Here is a 21,577-nt window from a genome sequence, read left to right on the forward strand (position 1 = left end):
GGCAGCTGTAATTAGGGCTGGTTACGAGGTGACAGACTTTCTACCTCACATTTTTTCGCACATTTTAGCTCCAAGTAGACCAAATAGACTGTGAGGCAACGCTGTGTTTTAAATCCTTCCCTTGGTGATTACAAGGAAGGTCTATCTGTTCCAATCGGCCATGATGAGAAAGGGAGAGCTCACTGATGATGGGGTCAGATAAACATTTACAGTAACAGCTGTTACTTACTGTCAGTAGTGGTAGCCATGGAAACACGGGCTGAAAACATGCTACACACTTTCACTTTTCAACAACAAATGAAACCACAAGTAAGATAGATAAATCTATATTAGTCCCAGTACAGCACGGCAGCAGCAGAGGCAAAAGGGCAACAGCAATTCTAATAAGTATATCATAAGCTAAGCTAGTAGTAGGTGTCAAGTTATACGGTTTCGTTTTGGTTTTTGGTGAGTTTTTCAGTTTTGTTTGGTTGGTTTTAAGCACTGTGTTTTTTTCCCCAACTTGAAAAGGATGTGACACTGAAGGAGTTCTGAAGGCACTGGGTTTCACTCAAGGATTGGACAGACAACAGTTGTTTCCGTTTTTGGTCTTTCCTCTTTTTTTCTTTTTATTTAGAATACAGAGCACAAGTCCATAGGGTTGCAATTGTTAACAGTTAGCACCAGGAACCACTTTCTTTTGTCCTCTTAGTCCTATTAGTTTCTAGGTCCTTAGGTAAAAAACCTAAGACAAACAGACATGAAGATAGACCGAGCAGTAGTTAGTTGCCACTTAAATAAATGTGCAAAATGCAATAAATGTGCAAAATGCAAATACATGAATGAAATGTGCAAATATGCTTCCAATAAATATTTACCAAATTTGCCATGTTACAACACTAGGAAAATAAATATTAGCAATATTTCATTTAAGATTTGTAGAAAAATAGTAATCCGTACAAAGTGAGTATACATTAAATTGACCAGAAACTACCCAAATTCAATGAACATGAGCAACCCCACTATGAAATATGAAGCGCCCGTGCCCGACTGGAGATGCGTGGTTAAAAGAGTTACAGCCGTTTCGCTAAAACCACAATTAATAGACTGCAAAGTCTCAGATGCAATGTGCCCAGGCCATTAAGCTTTTCGTTCCGTTTTTAACCAACATTAAAACACTACAATGGTGACAATCAGTGCAAACGCCAAGCTCCAAACATGCCGACCGTATACGCCATAAATCAAATCAAACGAGACAAGCGCTTACCGGCAGCCTCTCCAATTTTCAGTGTTACGTTTCCGCACAGCACTTCTTCCAAACTGAGAGCAAGCACAGTTGGATTTCCGTGTTACTCTCACCAGTGTCTCTTACCAACTAAACGCCAACCAGTTAAATAAGCACCTGAGAGCTGAATCTGCAGCACAACCAAATCAGTAGAACAGCGAACAGCTGACCCTCGCGGACAGCTGACACTCGCGCTTCTCTTAATCAACTCGCATTTACCGCGGCTAACACACCACCTATTCTTTCTATTTTTTAATTCTTCTCCCGTGCATTTTTCCTGTGAATTCAAAACAAACCGCTGCAGACCTAGTCTGACGCGACACTTTACTGTGTCTCACTTTATTGTGAGCATGAAACATATGACAGTCACTACCAAGTCTTTGGTGAACAGTGGTGTTACAGTAAATGATTCAGTGCTTAAGGTGACATTTCAGCCCCATCTGATAGCTACAGGTAGCCTACGAATGACTTTGCAGATTTGTCATGCAAAATCTATAATCAGCTTGTTAAACACAATACAAATATTAACCCACTGCTGATTTCAATGTTAAAATATTGCTTTTGTGAGGCGCCTCACTGTGGCATTGTTACGACTTAATATTTTAGCCCATTGGAGGCATCTCAATCTGTTAACACGACATTGACATAATATCACCAAGGTTTGCAAAAAGTTGCATATACGCATTGTTAACACTGTAGTTTTAAACAAATATGACTCAAACAGCAGTAAAAAAAAAGTGCATTTGTCGCTGGCCTATTATAAATGTATAAATAAATGTATTATAAATTTGCTTTTTTGCCACATTTCAAAAGTTTGCAGAACATTTGCTTGACAATTGAATGGAAACAAGACTAATTTATTTGTTTTTAGTAGTTTTTGGACAACAATAGAGCTCTATGGCACCGAGGAAGTATATCAGGCTTTTACATTAGTGGATACATTCATTGTTGGTATTGGTCTTTTCAGGGAATGAATTGACATTAACAAAAATATAGAATATGCTTTTGACATCATGGCAAAAAAAGTAGTAATTTGAAATCAACATGTGTTTATTCTGCAGGCCATATCTTTGCGTTCTCTGTCTTCGTACTGTTGCCTCCTGGCTCCTCCTCCGACCCACACTATCTCCCCTGAAGCAGAGTAAAGGACTTGACCAGGCTCTGCACGGGGGCCGATACTGAAAGCATCACAGTAACTGGATGTTATTAGGCCTGCCATGTTGTGCGGCCGGCATGTCTGATCCCACTTGACCTCTTAATCCAGCCATCAAACAGCTGAAGCCAGAAGCCATGAAACTGTCCCTGCAGGGTGGATCTAGTCCACAGATAACAGACTGGGTCTGGAGGGACGGGAGCGCTGCTGAGTTGAGGATTAGAGTCGCGTGCCTTTGCCCTACTTCTTTCTTTCCGTCCCCGTCTCCCCAGGGACGTGAACAGACTGTAATTCCGGATTTTCATACGCTAGATGTTGAAATCTGGTTGTTCTTTCCTTCCAGAGAAGTCTGATGAGGCCACATTACTAACAGACCAGCTTCCCAAATGCAAATAACACAGAGGATTTATTCCAAGCAGGCGCAGCATGTGATCTGACACCATTTCATTACTTGCCGATGACACATAGAGGAAAACGGGAACCGTGAACTTTATTCTACCTTTTGTATTTCAACTGTGGTGAAAGAGAAACTCCCCGAACGGATGTGGTTTTTCACACATTCTAACACACATTTTATTTCTGTTCGGAAAGAAAGTTTCAACACATTGCTCTCATCTTTGTTATTTTACTTTATATAATCTGAATGTTCTTTTGTTCTAATTCAACACTGAACGCTATTTAATACAATGTCATTTTCAGATAAAAATTGCCTATTTGACTAGCTAAATAAATCTTTAAAATGAGTTTACTTCACATCTTTCCATGGATCCCTTGAGTTATATATATATAGTAAAAAATAGAAAAATGTTCTTTGGAGAAGAAAAGTGATGAGTCCAATTTAAAACAAAAACTGATCCCTCACACTGTCAACACTTGACAATATCTACTCTAGGTTTTGGTCCAGCAACCTTCATTGATTGGTTGTTGCCATGCAGGTGAAAAAACTATAATTGTGCATGTGTAGCCCGGCAGCCATTCCTCATACATCCTGTCATTCACTCCTCTACTTCCTCGCTGTCATAGCTTGGACCTGTGACTCATGATATCAGCTGTTCTCATAGAACCATAACACTCCTTCATAGTAAGCCTACCATGTTTAAATTTATTGTATTCATGGTTAAATATGTTTGTCTCTCTACCTGTTATCAGTCTCCTTAGACGAGCAGTCTCAGCTGAACCACTAGAGTGATGAATGAATTTGTGTCAGATGAGATCCTGATGGGCAGGAGGCACCTTGTGTATCAGCTAGTATCAGGGTGAATGCTAGAGTAAAGTGCTTTGAGTGACGGCTTCAGCCTCCCTCCCTGTTAAACAGGTCAGATAGCATCCTCTGCTGTACACTTTTTGGCTTTTCCAAACAGACTTCATATCAAAATAGGATCATGAGGCCTCGTCATCATGAAACCGATTCAGCTTGTTTTCATTACGTCCCATGGTACTTATAGTAGTACACACACACACACACACACACACACACACACACACACACACACACACACACACACACACACACACACACACACACACACACACACACAGCATTGGGAAATTGCTTTGGGAAAGTATAGCGGTTAAAGAAACAGCTATCAAGAATAGCTCCTGTTTTATCACAATGTCTTGTCACATAATCAAATAGAGACTTGACATCATGGACATCATCAACATACAATAAATCACCAGTTCATATCTGAAAATTAACAAAAATATCCATCCATCCATCCATTGTCTACCGCTTATCCTGTATTCAGGGTCGTGGGGGGGCTGGAGCCGATCCCAGCTGTCATTGGGCGAAGGCAGGGTACACCCTGGACAGGACACCAGTCTATCACAGGGCTGACATGTAGAGACAGACAGGTAACCAGTCTATCACAGGGCTGACATGTAGAGACAGACAGGTAACCAGTCTATCACAGGGCTGACATGTAGAGACAGACAGGTAACCAGTCTATCACAGGGCTGACATGTAGAGACAGACAACAATTCACACTCACATTCACACCTACGGGCAATTTAGAGTCATCAATGAACATATTTGAAAGAAAAGTTATCAAATGAGGATATTATTTTGTTATAAATTGCCAAAAATGTAAGCTTGTGTTTAAAGCAGATGAGAAATCCACAAATGGAAGTCTGGCCTGGCAGATGTTGAGGTGGCTAAAAGCAAGTAAATGGACTAATATTGACATCATGGCCTTTCTAGTCCTCCGACTAATCAAAACACTGTACTAGATTCTACTGTCAACATTCACCCTTTCACACACACATTCTGATCTCAGGAATAAACTAATGCACATTCACCCACCGGTGGCTCAGCCTTTGGGAGGAATTTGGGGTTCAGTGCCTTGCCCAAAGACACTCGGACTGGAGGAGCCGGGGATCAAACCTCTGATCCTCTGAGCCACAGCCGACCCACAAAGTGTGCCGAGTGGCGGAGGCCTCCTTACCCAGCCCTGCACGCAAACGTCAACCCAGATATAATAATGTGTCAAGCAGCTGCTCACGACTGAACTAACTGTAGTTTCCTTCCACTTCCTGGCAGCACGCCTCGACATCAAACAGGTGCAGAGGAGAAAATAAAATGTGCTTCAGTGTTTAGCTCGGCCCTGATTAATGCAGCAGCACAGTCACAGAACCCAGTAAGTGTCTAATATCTGTACTGTGGAGGTTGTGTCAACCCCTGGCCTCATTAAGCCCTTACACAGACTTTACTTGTTTTGTCGTAACAGCAAAGAATACAAGCCATGGATTACTTAATGTCTCTGGAAGATCCACGAGGTCCTTGATATTTGCGATGTATGATGTAATTTCCTGATGTACAGTGGTAAGTTGCTATGCTTATCTATTACTGCGAACACTAGACGTGATGTCATATCTCTATGGTCAGGTGAGAGAGGGGATGAAAGATGATACAAGACATCATATAAGATGTTGAAAAAGTAAAAAAAAAGTCATAGCATAGTAAAATCAGAATACAATAACAGTAGTATGATGAAAAAAAGGCATAGAAAAAAACCATAGTATTGTATGCCTAAAATTCTATAAAAAAATCATAGTTTTTTACACCAAAAGAAATAATAATAATAATTAAAAGGTCAAATGTTGAAAAATGTCATATTAAAGTTATAGTATTGTATGTCAAAAAAAAGTTGTTTTTGGAGAAAAGACATGTAAAAGTAATTATATAGAAAGTTAGGCAAAAAAATCACAGAAATCCCTTCAGTGAGGTGGATGAAGGGTGGGGTGAAGGTGGAGGATGAGGAGTTCTCCTCCAGGCTTTCTGCTGTGCTGTGTTATGTCTTCCTCCCGTCTCTCGTCCTTGGCAGAGGGACCAGATGGCTGATGCAGGAAGTCAATCAGGCCAGAGGTGAACAATCTTACTTTTGACAGGACGCTACTATTCCCGCTTTATTGTTATGATCATTCTATTTTATCCTCTGCTGCTGTAATCATCATCTACTATTATGCCTGCCTTTACTGCTGCTTCTGCTCTGATTACATGTATAATTTCTGGATGTTGTAATTATTGTTTATTCTGAGATTGGACTCCCAACTGGCAGTAGATTCCTTCGTTAGTTGTTCTCCCTGAGGTTTCTTCATTATAAAGAGTTTTTCCATAGCTAATGAAGGGTGGGCCTAGTTTTTCAAAATAAAGGCAAAAATAATGCAACTATATCCATCAGGGAACTCAGGTCAAGACTGTGGGTTTTCTTTTTCCAAATAAAAGCCCGATGGCATAACTATCCTGGAAGCTCAGGATGTATATTGCCAGGCACACTGTCGAAATTAAAATGTGCTCGTTGAACTTTTAATTATGTTTTATACTTCTTATTTTAAAAGTTATTTCAAAAGAAATAACATTGAGAATGGAAATTAAATAATGGCTATAAAAATAGTGTATAAAGTATTTCAAAGTTAATTAAAGTTAAATTTCAGGGTTAAACATTTTACTTTTGATAGATCCGTAACAGCAAAAAAACCTTAATTGTAGTTTTGTAACCAATGTGAAAGTCTGAACTGTGCCAACACACCATCACATTAAGTAAATCCAAGCAGCAGCTGAAACATCACGGATTACACAGCTATTGAGTATTATGCTTCGTGTCAGCTAACTGCTACTCTGCACCATGGGGAATGCTCTATGTGACTTGGACACCATCTACTGGTCGTAAACAGTACTCTACAAAAGAGTGCGGCTGCTTGCTAGAAGAGCGAGAAAGGGCAGTAATAACAAGGGCTTATGGGAAATGTGGTCTCTATCCAGAAAGCACTAATGATAATACTAGTGTGAGATAAGACACCAGATTTCTCTAAACAAATTTCATTGTATAAAGGCATGAAAAGTAAGACTTTTTAAACTTCTACATTCTCTTAATTCAGGCTTAATTTGAGTACTAAACAGATGAACCATGACAACAAGTTCTAATTTTCATATTATAACGAGGGGCCTTTTTGCAATATTTTCCAATATAACAAGAAACTTTGTTTTAAACGACACATACACATTAAACATATTTTAGATGTCAAATTGCTCTGTGGGTCAATAAAACTGGCAAATACTGTATATGAAAGCCTTATAGTAGATTCAATGTAATAAATAGGTCACGATTATCAGACCAATATCATGGTGTATATAGGAAATGGACATAGTCATCACCCGTTTGTTTGTGAACTAGTTTTGAAGCCCAGAGTTTGGCATTTTGGCCATCACCATGTTGTATTATTTGCAACCAGTGAAGGAAGTGACCATATTCGGACCGATTAGGAGTGACGGGTGGATCTGATGAACACAAGCAGCAGAGCAGCAACCTTACGGGATCTGGATCCACCTGGATTCTGGTGTGAAGCTGTTACGGATGGATGTCTTAATATTTGGTACAATCTTAAGCATACATCACTTTCCAGGAAGAGAAGATGGTAAATATTGTTAAATAGGCGGACGATGACAGCGGATGTGATCTAAAGTGGTTAAAAAGGTATCATTTATCACATCTCATGTCAATGCGATATTTCACTTCATAAATCTGCAGACATTTCTCAAACTTGTCAAATCACAGCTTTTTCAATATGAGGTATTGAGTGTAGATTGATTAGGGGGGAATTAATTTAAACCGTTTTGCATCAAACTGCAACATAATACAATGTGGATAAGTGAAGGGGTCTAAATACTGGACTTCCTGAATACACTGTGCATATGGATAGATGGACCCTCTATTGTCCCCAAGCATCAAATTAAACTTGTAAATGTACGTTTCTATTAGAACATAACACATTCTCATGTTGTGAGAAGTCTGCTTTAACAATATACATTGGTTTTGTGATATATTTTATCACAAGAAACATTTATTGTAAAAACTGAATAATACAGATGACCAGATGTAAAATATCTTGAGATTTGTTTTAGTCATGTTGGCAGCAGCACGCTGCCATGGAGATGCCATGTCTCTGATCTAATTCTCTTTCCAATAAAGCATAAATAATATATAAATAAATCATTCAGCTGTGGACAAAGGCTCGGTATGTGCTGCCTTTTTACCATCTCACCTTTGGTACCGAGACCTTCATCTGCAATGACTTAGGTAATGCTGTAATAAAGCTGAAATATATTAAATCGGCTTTACAAATTCTTAGAGCTTGGCCAAATTATTTCCCCCGTTGTGCCCAATATCAAAGTCACCTGCTTCCCTTCATGCATCTTATGAATCCTCATAAATCTTTCATCTGGTCAAAATGAAAATCACAGAGTTGAATTCCATCAAAGAAAGAGAAATTAAGGCCTCCCCACAAACCGCTCTGATTGTGCTTTGATTCTTTAATCATCTCTGTGTTTGGCTCTGCCATTCTGTAAACCCACAGCTAAATAATAAATAACAGATACAATTATTACAAGAAGGTAGTATCTCATTACATAAACACATGAACAGGCATGTTTTCAACATGGACTTACTGCCGCCATAGAAAAAGAAACCATAAGAAATCAAAATAGCAACAAATGAAGCGGCCAACCCGCCGGTGGAGGAATGCACAGCGTGAGGTGTCTGTAAGGCAACTGGAGCGCAGACAGCGCACTATGTGTGCATGAGTGGCAATGTGGCACCATGGAATAGACACCGTTACTATCAAACCCACCGGACACGGAGGGACAAAGAGCCCCTCGCGTCGCTTTGACTTGGGCTCTCAGGTTTGATTTTGGTACAAACTGGGCTTCAGAAATAAACATAAATATCTTCTGAATTTAATCCTCATCTCTTGTCAAGGTGCATTATGTGTGGACTCACGCCCACCCCTCTCCGCAAACTACATTAACCACATGTCCAAAAAGGCTTTCAACATCCTGGGAAAAGACGAGGCAACCGTTCGATGGAGACGAACATCTCTGGGTTTGCTTGTTGATGTAAACTGTGGACGTTGATCATGGCAGCAGACCTCGCACCTGCAGCTTTGAGGTTTTCACTCCAGATCCTGGAGGTTGATTGTGCTTCCTGTGAACTGGGAGTTGTCAGACCCGTTGTCGTCCTCCGTCATCACTGAAGGTTCCTTCAAAAGGTACAGTCACAGAGCTCAGTTCTCTTATATCAAAAAAGGGGTTGCAACATTTTCATGGCCAAGCACAGCTCTGGAATTTGGGGAATATTTGGAGGACGGCATATAAAATGATACCCTTTTAAAAAGGAACAGTGTGTAGGATTTGGTGGCATCTAGTGGTGTAGTTGCAGATTGCAACATACTGAATACACCTATACCCTTTTACACTGCCTATTCGTTATGGGAGTATCAGTGTAAATGCTAACCGAGATGGAAAGAGGTGACAGAATGTAACGCCTCTGAGACAGCAACGGAGGTAGTATGTATATGATGCACATGTATATGATGCGGCATATTTTTACTCTGCTTTCTGCAGTGATCTTCCGTGTAAAAAGGCCTCAAGACTGTGGTAATGTGAGCCTCCGATTGCAAAACAGTTGCAGTTTTGTAACTGAGGTAACATGAGCCACAGAGAGAGCAACACATACCCCCAGTTTAATGAGTTTAAGTTGGGTTGGTTCACTTTAAACCTGATGTTTGTTTGCACAACTCACCACATGCTAGATTTCATATATGAACTTTTAATGTGGGCTAAAAAACCTCACCTGACTTTGTCGTGTTCACTTTTATTTCCATTTGTGGATTTAGTCAAAACACAGACATTTAAATCTTACTGTGCCGCAATTTTCATTTTAAAAGTTTGATTTGCTATCAAATGAAACCTCACTGTATCATTAGGTGGAGCTGTGTTAAATCAGTGGTTCCCAATCTTAGAATTAAAGAGACTTTAATACGACTTTAACACTGTCTAAAGTCAGCGCATCTGTCGATCCACCTGCCGTTATTTAAGTTTCACATTCAGTTGTGAATCTGTTAATTTCTGATGTGAGATTCTGTTTGTAGCTGCTCATCACACGGAATCGTGTGGGTCGAGTCATTCTTATGTTGACAAAACTCAGAGAAAAGTTATAATAAACGTCTTCGACGTGTGCGTGTGTCTCACCCCCGCCCCTCTGTGAAACAGACAGAGAGGAGACGCTGCCGTTAATTACACTAAAACACAGTAGAGACTCTCGACAATGTGGTTTTTTCTTCTTCTCTTTCCTTTAGGTGCGGTGACAAACACGTATAATGTTCGGGGAAACCCTGGATTTTTTATAAATTCCAACTAAATTCTGCGTTTTACATTTGATTCAATTTTCATTGTGAAATTCTGTGATTCCGTCCGTGGAAATCATCCCTACTCGCCGCGCCCCCAGTTTGAAAACCACTATGTGAAATCATCAGCAAATGGAGATGAAAAGGTTTCTTACCTGTAGAATGTTGACAGGCAGGTCGGCAGTGAGCTGAGAGTGGGAGCTGGAGGGCTGCGAGCTCAGCTGGAAGGCCAGGTCGCCATCACTGGCTGGGTCGTCCTGCATTTACACACGCTTTGATCAGTCGGGGCACAACAGCTGCACTTTTCTCGCAACACAAACCACAAACTGCATCATAATCACACGTCTGGGGAGCTCACCTGCAGCAGCTGAATCTGGACATACTGGGCCCCGGTGACGGGGTCACGCAGGGTCAGGCCCCCATTGGCTGCTGCAGCTCCTTCCCCATAACGAACACCAGAGGGAGCCATCGGAGGAGCCGAGGCTGCCTTTACTCCTTTAGCTTTTCTCTGATTTGATCCTGAAGTCCCTGGATTGGGCAAAGTGAACACTAGCATCACTTGCTGTTGTACTAGTCCCTTTTGTCTCCAGACTTTCTCGTCTGACTTAGTAGGGTTGAATGATGTCCTGAAATGTGTCTTACCCGAGGAGGATGATGGACCTCTTTGCTTCTTCTTTTTGGCCAGCTGGATGGCTCTGTAGTCCGTCCTAGCTGAACCTCCACTCTCCTGACAGACAAAATGTGAACACAGAAGTTACTACTTGTATTTGGGCCATTTCCTAACAATAGGACCCTTTCACATCAAAGAACAGAACAAGCACTACATTGCCCTCAATGCAGCTTGACAGCCAATAGACCTGTTTTGCGTTGTAAACAGCGATGATGTATTTTGTGGGCGGAGTCAAAACTGGTGTCCGATATGAGCGTCAAATAATCTGGATCATCTGGACGCCTTCTTTAATAATTCTACTGGTCTGACATTGATAAGCTAACAATTATCAATATGGTGAATTTCCTGAGCTGTACTCGCTGTACGGATCCAACTGCATGGACTTGGTTACAGTGGACGGATGATGATTTTGTACTTTCCATTCATGTCCAGGACATCATCATCAGTCATCACATCGGAACATCAATGACATTATGAGTCCCAAGGCTTAGTTTGTGTTCAGTCATAGTTGAAAGTAAATGTCATCATTGATTCGTCATCGGAGTGATAAACAGGAGAAAACTAATACAAACTGAGTATTCAGGATGATTTCATCAGTCCAGTCAGCCAGTTTAACGCCTGTGTTTTGCTTCAAAGGGCTTCTTTGACAAAATTCATCTATTTTTTAATTCTTATTCCGACAACCTACAACACAACATTTGGATTTCCGTTTAATCTGATTTGAATGGTTTTTGCCACAATACTCGAGCAACTTTAGTGAGGTAAACGTGAGGTCTACTCCAAATTGGTCTATAGTCCTGTCAGAGAATCTAGGGTGTCCGGCAGCTAATAAGCTAATTAGCTAACAGCTAATATCTTTCTAACTCCACACCTTTTTCACTTTTCAAATGTATTGTCTTCAGCCCCAACCGATTAATCAGACTTCACATAGTTCACTCTGGAGTTACTTAAGCATTTCCACAACTTCACATATAGAGTAGTATCCCCCAAGTCCTGGAAACAGACTTTGATGTGTTCCCCTTTAAAGTGTGCTGCATGAGAGCATGACAACTTACCAGGAAGCTGCTTGGTGACACGGCATTTAGTTCCTGGTCTTTCTGTGGGCTGAAGCTGCTGCTGTGTCCGGGGAAAACAAACTGGGTGAGGACTTTTCCTCCCTCCTGAGATCCAAGCACCTCCACACAGCCCAGCAAAGGCCCCGCCCCCCCCTGGCCACCCACCTCCACCACCTTCGAGGGCGAGGCCAGCAGCTCGGCAACGGGGGCTACTACCAGGGAGGCGGTGGACTCCACGCTCAGGGTGCTGGAGCAGCTGAGTGGGTGCTGCAGACTGGGGTCCACAGAGCCAACAGCACTCTGCATTGCGAGAGCGGTGAGGGTTCCCAAGGCCTCCGGGGTAACTGTCTGCACATCATCCAGATTGAGAGTCCCCTGTGGGGGCAGGACGTCACCCACTGTTCCCTCCAAACCGTGGTGGGGGCCCATGTCAGCACTGGCTGCCAGGATAAGAGGGTCCACAGCTTTGGCCAACGTGGTGTTAGTGCCGGCACCCAGTGGGGTGCTGACGGAGGAGGGGTCGACGGTGAGGATGCCTGAGCTGACAAGGGAGAGGTCCATGGTGAAAGTGCCGTTACAGCTGCTCCCGGCAATGGGAATTCCCACTCCGATTCCAGCGGTGGGTGCAGCGCCACCAGGCACAGCAGAGAAAAGAGAGCTGAGGTCCAAGTTGGTCAGCTGGTCACTGCCGGCAATACCAGGCCCGGCGACTGTTGGGGTGGAGCTGATGAGTTCGCTGCTAGGGGTCAGGGTGAGCGTGGTCTCCATCTGGCTAAGAACATCTGGTATAAAGAGAAGGGGGAACAGTTGTGTTGTGTTCGGGTAATAATGATTTTCTGGAATAAATGATTTACATTTGATACAGTTTTATACCATCAGAAATAATAATAAAACAAAATGTTGAATTGTTGTCTCAATTCCAAAATTGTGACTTTGATACGATACCCTGCCTGAATATCTCAATATTGATACTGAAACAATACTGCAGCAAAAATGTAAACCATTAGGAAAAGTAATGGAAATATAGATGATAAAACATGGAAATTTAAAACATTAAAAATAGTAAATTGTAAAAAATTGCTTAATAAAAATGTACATGCTTTACAGTAATCTGATACCCCGTTACTTGTGTTGATGCGAGTTCTTTGACAGTTGACTTCATATTTGTAATCAGATATCACATTAAAAAAGTGTTTAATAAGACTGTTTTTGTAAAATAGCACCCCTTTCAGCACATCAGAAACAGCTCAGGTAGAGAGTGGTACTGCAGCAGGGAGACGGAGAGCGGCTTCCAGAACTCAAACACACTCAATGCTAATAGATTCAGATGAAGTTCTGTGAGAAGTTGATGAGGGAAAGCTGCTAAAATGATGAAGACAGCACAGTAAGTGTAGAAAGCTCTGTGTTGAGTTGAAGAAATGTTTGTGAAGAGAATGTTACTCTAATGTCAGGCTGCTTTTCTTTTTGTCCACATCACACAGAGAAACACGGTGAAATCTTTGGTTTTAGAAAAGATGCTGAGTGTAATTCTATCATTACATTTGGTCGCTTAATAGAGCCACGTTGTTATTTTCGCTACTTTGCTAATATTGGTATACGATGGAACATTAAAACTCAATACCCTTATTACAATTAAGTTCAATTATCCTCAAGCTAGTAACTCCCTGTTAATTCAACATTACAATAACATCACAAACACTTTGAAGAGAAAAAAAGTATTCCGGATTTTAGTAAGACAAGATGTGGTGAACCCTGCCATCGCCCAATGTCAGCTGGGATCGGCTCCAGTCCCCCTGCGACCCTGAATACAGGATAAGCGGGAGACGATGGATGGATTCATGGTTGTAAAGAGCCTAACAAATGAATGCTTCTAGAGAAGAAATAGTGCCCCAGGAAGTTATCTTTTTGTATTGCGAGTTTAAAAATGAATGAATCCCAGAGTAGATCCAAAAATCCCTTTTGAAATATGAAAGTGTGTTTTGTGGCTCAGACAGCATGTAAACATGGAGTTGTCTGACATTTTTTGGTGCATTTGCATTTGTTGAATTTTGTTCTGACACAAAAGGCTGAGTAGTATCAAACCATCCCATTAAATGAACTATTTTAGGTCATGAGCCAACAATGACAGTCACTAACCAGGACTGAGGTGGTGGTGTTTGAGAATGTGGCTCTTCAGGCTGCTGCGGGAGGAGAAGTGTTTGGAGCAGTTGTTCACAGGGCAGCGAGTCCTCAGGGTGCTGGCGTCCTGCTTATGCTTCTTGGAGTGGATGTAGAGGCTGCTGCGTGCTGAGAACTTGGCATTACAGCCTGAAGACCATAGAGACAAATGTCATAAGTGATTACCTCTTCAGAAAACTTCAAACTACTCGAAGAGAAAATTATTTATCAGGAGAGTATTTAACTGAATGAAAGGAAAAAAATTGTCTGTTAATTTGTAAATGAACAAACCTTATTTTATAAAAATGAATAATAAACATGTCTAACCTCTGACCTTCTCCCAGCAAAAAGTCCACCTACTATATTTGTTTTCTGATATTTGTACGTACCTTCTGCATGGCACTGGAAGGGCTTGGTGCCCAGATGTGTGATACTGTGACCCTTGAGGTGCTCTGCCCGGGTGAAGGATTTCCCACAACCCTCCTCTGTGCAGACAAAGCGGCGGTCATCATCGTGTTTCCTGATAGACACAGAAGTCAGAGAGTCTGTGGCCAGTGAGACACTCATCATTACACGAACAACGGGTGGATAGACATAAATACTACATAAAAAAAAACTCAAAGCCAAGACCTGCAATATCATGACAACGTATTGGTATTCAACAACACACAAACCTCACCAATAAAACAGAACTGCAACGGCAGTTTTTTTCTAAATGAACACAGATGTTTACAGGAATGTTATTTCATACCACAAACATTCAGAGTCAAAAGCTAAAAGAACTGCATCAATACCACTGCAACACCAAACTAAAACTCAATGACTTGTCCTGAATTCAAACTATAGCATGAGGACTGCAAAAGCTGAAGCCTCAAGTGACGTCAAAGGGCAAGATGTCTGTAGTCTTGATAGCTCTACAACTGATTTGACATTAATTAGCAATAACTGGAACTAAATCAAGAGAAAGCATCTGTTAATAAGCAGTTACCGTTTATGTCGGAGCAACTTAGACATGCTGGTGAAGGACCAGCCACAGCCCTCCGAGTCACAGACAAATGGCCTCTCACCTACAAACAGGAAGTTCATGTTTATTTAACAATGCAGAAAGTCCACGATCACCAAGAAAGAGAAGTCGTACCCAGTTAACTTTGAGCTAAATGTTGGTGCAACCTCGCTGCACGGCTAAATTGCACCAGAGGGTTTCCCAGACCCCAGATTCAGTACACTGGGTATCGTTAAACTGTGTCATCAGGCACAGGCTAAATGATGTCGGTCCAACCCGGTATAGAAAAACTTTGAGGAAAATGGTGCCAAATTTAAGTGCTTTACAGTAGTTGTGCCATTTCCATTAGAACATCAACATCCGAGAGCAGGCAACATCAGAAATGTTTCAGCATGTGATCCCAAGTGTGGACAGTGTTTCCTCTATATTATTGCATCACTGATAACATTTCACAGTCATTTATAGTCTCTGCTCTTGTGGAGATTCTCCACACACAAGCAGACAGAGGTGGCCAGAGGGCCGACAGGTGAAGTGGAGGTAACATCTCGGCCGTGAACGACACGCTAACATGCCGACAGATTCAGTGTTTTTATCTGAGCGAGACCAGAGATTATTCAGTTCTCTATTAAGTTTACAGGAAGTGATGTAATGTTGCCCCGGTGCATTTCATGTGGAGTAAGCATTGCGTCAGACTCCATTTAAAAAATAGCTTTTCATATGCCAGATTGCTCGTCAGCAAATGTGAATCGACTAGTATTTTCATTTTAAATAAGTGCTGTGTGGTGGATGTAATTTAATGCCGATACGAAGAGTGGTTTATGTGGATTCAGAAAAGTGACTGATAATAAATATTTGGATAATCAACTGATAAATATTTAAAGAAACTGTAAAGTGTTTAATTTGAGAACAGAGTTTGGTGGGGTGGTAGAATGAGTTGCTGCAAACATGTTGGTTAACAATGAACTTATACGTCTTGTCATTCATAATAACAGACTATTTACATTATCAACTGTCACTTGAAGAAAGCTTTTACATAATAAACAATTTTTCAAAGAAGCTGTAGCCATTTATAGAAAATAGTTGTTTACTAATAAGGTAAAACGGTTTTCATTCACACAAAGTATCAAGAAAAGTATGGTTGTGGAACCGGTAATTGAATGTATTGAAAATGTTTCAAACAACATCCAGCCCTAGTACCGGCATATTCTTGTTTCCAATGTGATTGTAATGTTTTGGAAATAAGCAGCATTCACAACTGCTCTCATCTGAAATGAGTGAACAGAGAGCAACACATTCGCAGCATCATGTGATCGAGGGATGACTTATTCTTAAAAAAAACAAAAAAAAACAGCCTCAAACATCTCTGTGAAGAGCACCCCCCTTTCCCTCCATTACAATATAGCAATGTCACAGACACTCTGATCTAGGATCAGCTTACCAGTGTGACTTCTCATATGGATCTTGAGACGACAGGCCTTGTCATACGTCTTGTCGCAGCCTGGGTAGCTGCAGGTGAAGTGGCCCGTTTCTCTGAAGTGAATGCGATTGTGGGAAAACAGGGCACTGAAGGTGATGAAGGTTTTCTCACAGCCTGAACATGACACAGGGAAACATGAAGGAAGACAATGTTTTCGGGATTAAGCATTAGACTGACAGATGTGGTAAATGACTGTAATGCATACAGTTTACTAGTATCACTTTACACTTTAGTGGCTCCGGATGCTTTTGCAGTTTGAGGTAATTTGCTATATATTCAATATAAACATAGTACTGTTAGGAAGGGGACATTGTGGGATTTTATCATGGCTTGTGATAAATTAAAAAAAAACACTCATAATAAGTTGATCGTGGTGAATTTCCATTGCTGAGATAATCGTAAATACCATCATGAGTGACTTGAATAAGTGGTCCAGCTCACCATCATGGTAGAGAAGTGAAAAATAGAGCCCAATATAAAAACTACGGTGATTACACTATTTTTAAATACCATTGTAAGAGCTTTAACCATAGTTTGATGATAATATGGATAATATTGTGGATCACAGTTATTTTGGAAGGGATAATAGTGACATGAAATTTTCATATGGTTCAATGCCGAACTGTTGTTGGATACCAGAACATCAGCCAACGGCGGAAGTGTACAAGGATATATGAAAAATTGTAATATGCTCAAATAAAAGCAAAAAAATAATAAAAAACAAGAATCATCCAACTGGGACGTTACCTGGGAATTCACACTTGTGGGGCCTCTGTGGCTCGAAGTGGACCCTCTGGTGATTGGTGAGACGTGTAGCACTGCGAAACCTCTCACTGCAAATCTCGCAGATGAAGGCATTATCCTGCTCATGGACTTTAACGTGAGCCTTGAGGTTGTAGACTGTGGTGAAACGCCGCCCGCAGCCTTCAAACTGACAGGTGTGTGGCCGCTGCTTGTCATGGGACTGAAGGTGTCGCTTTAGCTTATAGGAGGTAGCAAAAGCCCAGCCACAGCCCTCCACGGTGCACTGGTAGGGGCGCGGGTCCTCGGCATGGTGTAGAAGGTGAACCTTGAGTTTCTGACGTGTATCAAATGTACAAGAGCAGTCTGATTCTGGGCACCCAAAAGAGGCCAAGGTCTCTTTCTTGGACCTTATTAGGGGAAGAGAATGGAAGTCCCCGTTGTCAAGGTCTGCTACAGTGGCTTTTGGGGACGGGGTGACCAGATCAGCCTCTGTTACAGCACATAACGTCCCCACCTCCTGCTTGACAAGCGGACAGGAGTCCAGAGAAGTGCCAAGCTCTGATAGCGAACAGTCATCCACCAGAGCCAGCTCCGAGTCACTGACCGATAAACCGGGCCGGGGCTCTTCCTGCTGGCTGGACACTGCCAGCGTGCTGATCTTCCCGATGGATTTGGTGCCACTGTCATAGTTGAGAAGAACAATATCCTCATGGTCTTTCATGCCTAGGTGCTCCTTTAGGCTGACCATGTCGTCCTCTTTGTGTACATACCCCTCTGGTGGAGCAGCGAGAGTCAGTATCCCGTTTTCTATGGTCACTATGATGCTTTGGTTGTTTATTGTGATAGTTCCGGAAAAGGTTTCGCTGGCAGGCGGACTTGCGGAGGCCGTGACTGGGTTGGTACTCCCCCGCAGCCCCGTTGAGTCCGAAACAAAGTCCGAAGTGTCCATGGCTTCCACGACACCCGAGGTCGCTGAAATCAAGCCACTGCTCTCGTCAACACGAGAGTGCGACGGAAGCTCCCTGGCAAGTTTACTTTCATTGTTTTCGGTACAAATCTGGCCACAAATCTTATCGCCATATTTGTTCGTCAAAACAACGTCTTCGACAGTGTGGTGGTAGACCGTCTGCTTCGCAGCAGCCACGGCAGGACTGTCGTTCAGTAAATTGAAAACATGGTCGGTTCTTTTCAAGGCCTGGGTATCAAGACAGTTCAAGTTGTCATTAGATTCACAGAGAATAACGTCACTGCTGCTTCCCACCTCCATGGAGCCACAGGGACTTGCGTTGGAGCACTCTGGTCTTCTACCTCTCATCAGATCGCCGCTCTCGCATGGCACGTCCGCTCGGTGTTTGGCTGCTCCGCCGTTGCCATCCTCTTGGACGACATTAAAAACGACATATAATTCCTGGGTGGGTTTGTCCGCCGCGTTGATGCTCCCCGGCGCAGTAGCGCTGTAGCTGGTCAGTGAAGGCTGCTTGTAGGCGCCGTCCTCGCGCTGCTGCCGTAAAACTGGAAACGGTAACGTTAACTGCCGCTGCGGCATCGGTTCCTCTTCCCCTTCAAACAGAGGCAGCGCCATTTGCATTACACTATCCCCGCTTTCTACCCCGTATTTCCAGCCAGTCCTCACTAACTCCTGCGAACCAAGCAGTGCTTCGAGCTCATTTTCTTTCTCCGTGTTTACGTTATGAAGTCCGTCAAACGGTCTGTTACCCGGTAAATTGGCTTTATCGGTTGCTTGCGGTTTGCTGACAGGCGAACAAGCGGCTCCGCTGCCATTTTCCGCCAGTAGGTGAAACGGTGATGTCCTCGGCCTACTGTTGTTGTTGTTGTCACTTTGTGACTCGGGCGACTGCAAAAGTCCACCCGCTTCATTTTCGGTGGAAATAAAACCAGGTATCGAGCCTGTCGCTGATCGAAGTGGAGACGTATTGGTTCTGTGCAGGGCGCCATGTTGAGAGTGAATGTTTTGGGCACCAGAAAGCCCCTGGATTTCCATCTTGGTATCCCTGTAGCAGCGACACAGAAAAGGCCCGCCCCAGTAGTTGGAGGCGTTCCAGAAAGCCACTTCGTGGTTTACAGCAGGCCGGATGCTGCCTTTAGGGCCAGCATGGACATTCCTTATTGACCGGTGTAGCGACCGAAACAACGTGTTTACTAATTGAGTAATTGCCAAAGCCTCATCAAGCCTGTGTAATACATAAGCTATTTTTAGTAGCGAGATGAAGCAAAGGTCTAATTGCCCCCTTAAAGAGTCCTTAAACATACCAAACATACGTCAAAAAGCAGACGTCGGTGTTTCAGCTTCCCATTCCAGTTTCGGGTATAAGAACAACTAATTTAAGAAGACTGCACACAGTAGGTTACGTCCATCAAACCTAGAGGCAGGAGCTACGAGGAGTACCTGAAGGCAGCATTAGTATCATAGTTGAGTGAAACTGGAGTGGATTTTCTCTCAGTGGATCCGAGTAAGATTTGATATTACCATTGAGAGGCATTATGTCGATATACTGTATGGTGTATGGTCCTGGCTTCTACCAATAGTGATTTAACTGTTAATTTAAAGATGGATCCAAAACTCCAATCATAACTTTTTTTTAATCATTCCCAATCCCAGTCAGAGTTGTGTTCACTGTATCTCCACTGAGTGGCAGTGTAGGAATATGAAACATGAACAAAACTCTTCTCAGAAGAAATACCAGTTATCTCCCTCCATGATTAAACCAATATGTCAAGAGCACGGCACCCTCGGGGTTTTGGCAATGCATTTCAGATTCACACTTTGCTATTTTAATTGAACTTCTGATGGATATATTTTGATAGAAGGGTCATGTAGTAGAGAATTAGCATACCGAGTACATTTAATTGCTATAACATTACCAAGTTTGACAACTTTGTAAAATAATTTGGCTCCGGCAATTTGTTTTCTTTCTTTTACTGCAGTGTTACTGGACTGTAAGGACTTTAAGAAAATAATGAGTGAAGAAGGGAAGCTACTAGAGAAGCTCAGATAACCACACACACGGAGGGACATTCTCTTCTCAGGTAGACATTGCTCCACTAGTTTGCTCCTATATTAATGCTGTGAATTTTGTATTATGCACATTTACGATGTCAATATGATACAAAAAAATGTCAGAGCGTATATTAGAAGTGTGAAATTTCAATGGCTGAATATTCCAGCTAAATAAAAGGCTGAACATGAATTATAATATTAGCCTACACGTTATATGACACATAACTAATTTACTTTCTGTTATGATGCAGACTGAAGTAAAACTAAAGTAAAATAAAACCCTGAAACGTTATAACTCGCATTAAAGCTATGTGCTCATGATCCGTCTCCTATTAATCCATTCAATAAAGAAGAATTTGGGGTGACAAACATTTAAGAGGCCCTTCTTAAAACTGCACCATCAATACTATTGTACAGTCCCTAACATAACTACAACAATAATTACCTTCAAAAATAGTAACAGACGAGCCTTAAACATCTTTATTTGGTTTCTAAGCAAAAGCTATAAAACATTGACAGACCTATGACTACACTTTGACCAACACAAATGAAGATGAAATGAAAGACAGAAAGACATTTATGTATGAAGGGAACAAAATGGAAGGAAGACTTCACAAAATATTCTGTAGATCAATTTAGATGTATTTACATTTGACCCACGTGGGCTGTATGGATCACACTGACCGGGGTTAGTGAGCAGAATATTGTCTCAGTGTAATTAACTAATACTGTACACATCGTATAGAAAGTTCAACATGCTTCATATAAAAGTATCCAATAGGTTTTGTGACTTTGGGTTGGTGTCCTTGCTGACCATAACACACACACACACACACACACACGCATGCATGCATGTTTTAAACACTGTGTGATACGGATCTATATCCTACTATCGGTGCATCATCTCTATGTTTTGGGTTATCACATTGGCAGTTCCTTCAAATATACTGCACACAACAACAGGAGGAATAGAAAGAACGCTCCTGCACAGCACACGGTTCAACACATGTAGGAATGTTGTTTGAAGTCATTTTCAGATAAAGATACACACATATATGTATATATATATATATTATTTTTTTTCTGAACGCGTACATCATCATCATTGGCAGCATATCAACCAAGTAAGCATGCAAAACAACATAGATTTCTTGTTTTATCATATAAAAATAGAGTCCTCCCTCGCACATACTCATAGGATTATGACAGAAATAAGGCCTCATATCCATTTCCTTTCTGACACAATATGACACATGCGTAATAATCCACCTATTACTGTTATTATTGGCTTTACAGACCTTCCCAGCTTTCTATTTTTGTGACGCTGTTAGGTTGAGCCGTTCCTCTCGAGTTGT

General features: G+C 41.8%; 2 protein-coding genes across 3 annotated transcripts in view; one reads left to right on the forward strand and one right to left on the reverse strand.

The window, feature by feature from the left end:
* efcc1 (EF-hand and coiled-coil domain containing 1) overlaps positions 1-21,577 on the forward strand; it is a 303,999-nt gene that overhangs the window by 92,072 nt on the left and 190,350 nt on the right. The gene's annotated exons all lie outside the window — the stretch shown is intronic.
* Positions 8,207-19,218, reverse strand: LOC311032340 (zinc finger protein ZXDC). 2 transcript variants are annotated; one of them, XM_084039044.1, is made up of 10 exons: positions 17,207-19,218; positions 16,421-16,573; positions 14,968-15,046; positions 14,369-14,499; positions 13,959-14,129; positions 11,823-12,604; positions 10,740-10,824; positions 10,456-10,625; positions 10,253-10,354; positions 8,207-8,951 (listed from the first exon to the last, which is right to left on the reverse strand). In XM_084039044.1, exons 1-10 carry the CDS (start codon positions 19,203-19,205, stop codon positions 8,865-8,867), a joined length of 3,759 nt encoding a protein of 1,252 aa, XP_083895170.1. In that variant the 5' UTR covers positions 19,206-19,218; the 3' UTR covers positions 8,207-8,864. The 2 variants fall into 2 exon arrangements, 1 of the variants encoding a protein (XP_083895170.1); XR_014599175.1 differs by lacking the exon at positions 10,456-10,625.

Source organism: Eutrigla gurnardus, assembly GCF_963514095.1.
Source record: "Eutrigla gurnardus genome assembly, chromosome: 2".
Classification (NCBI taxonomy): domain Eukaryota; kingdom Metazoa; phylum Chordata; class Actinopteri; order Perciformes; family Triglidae; genus Eutrigla; species Eutrigla gurnardus.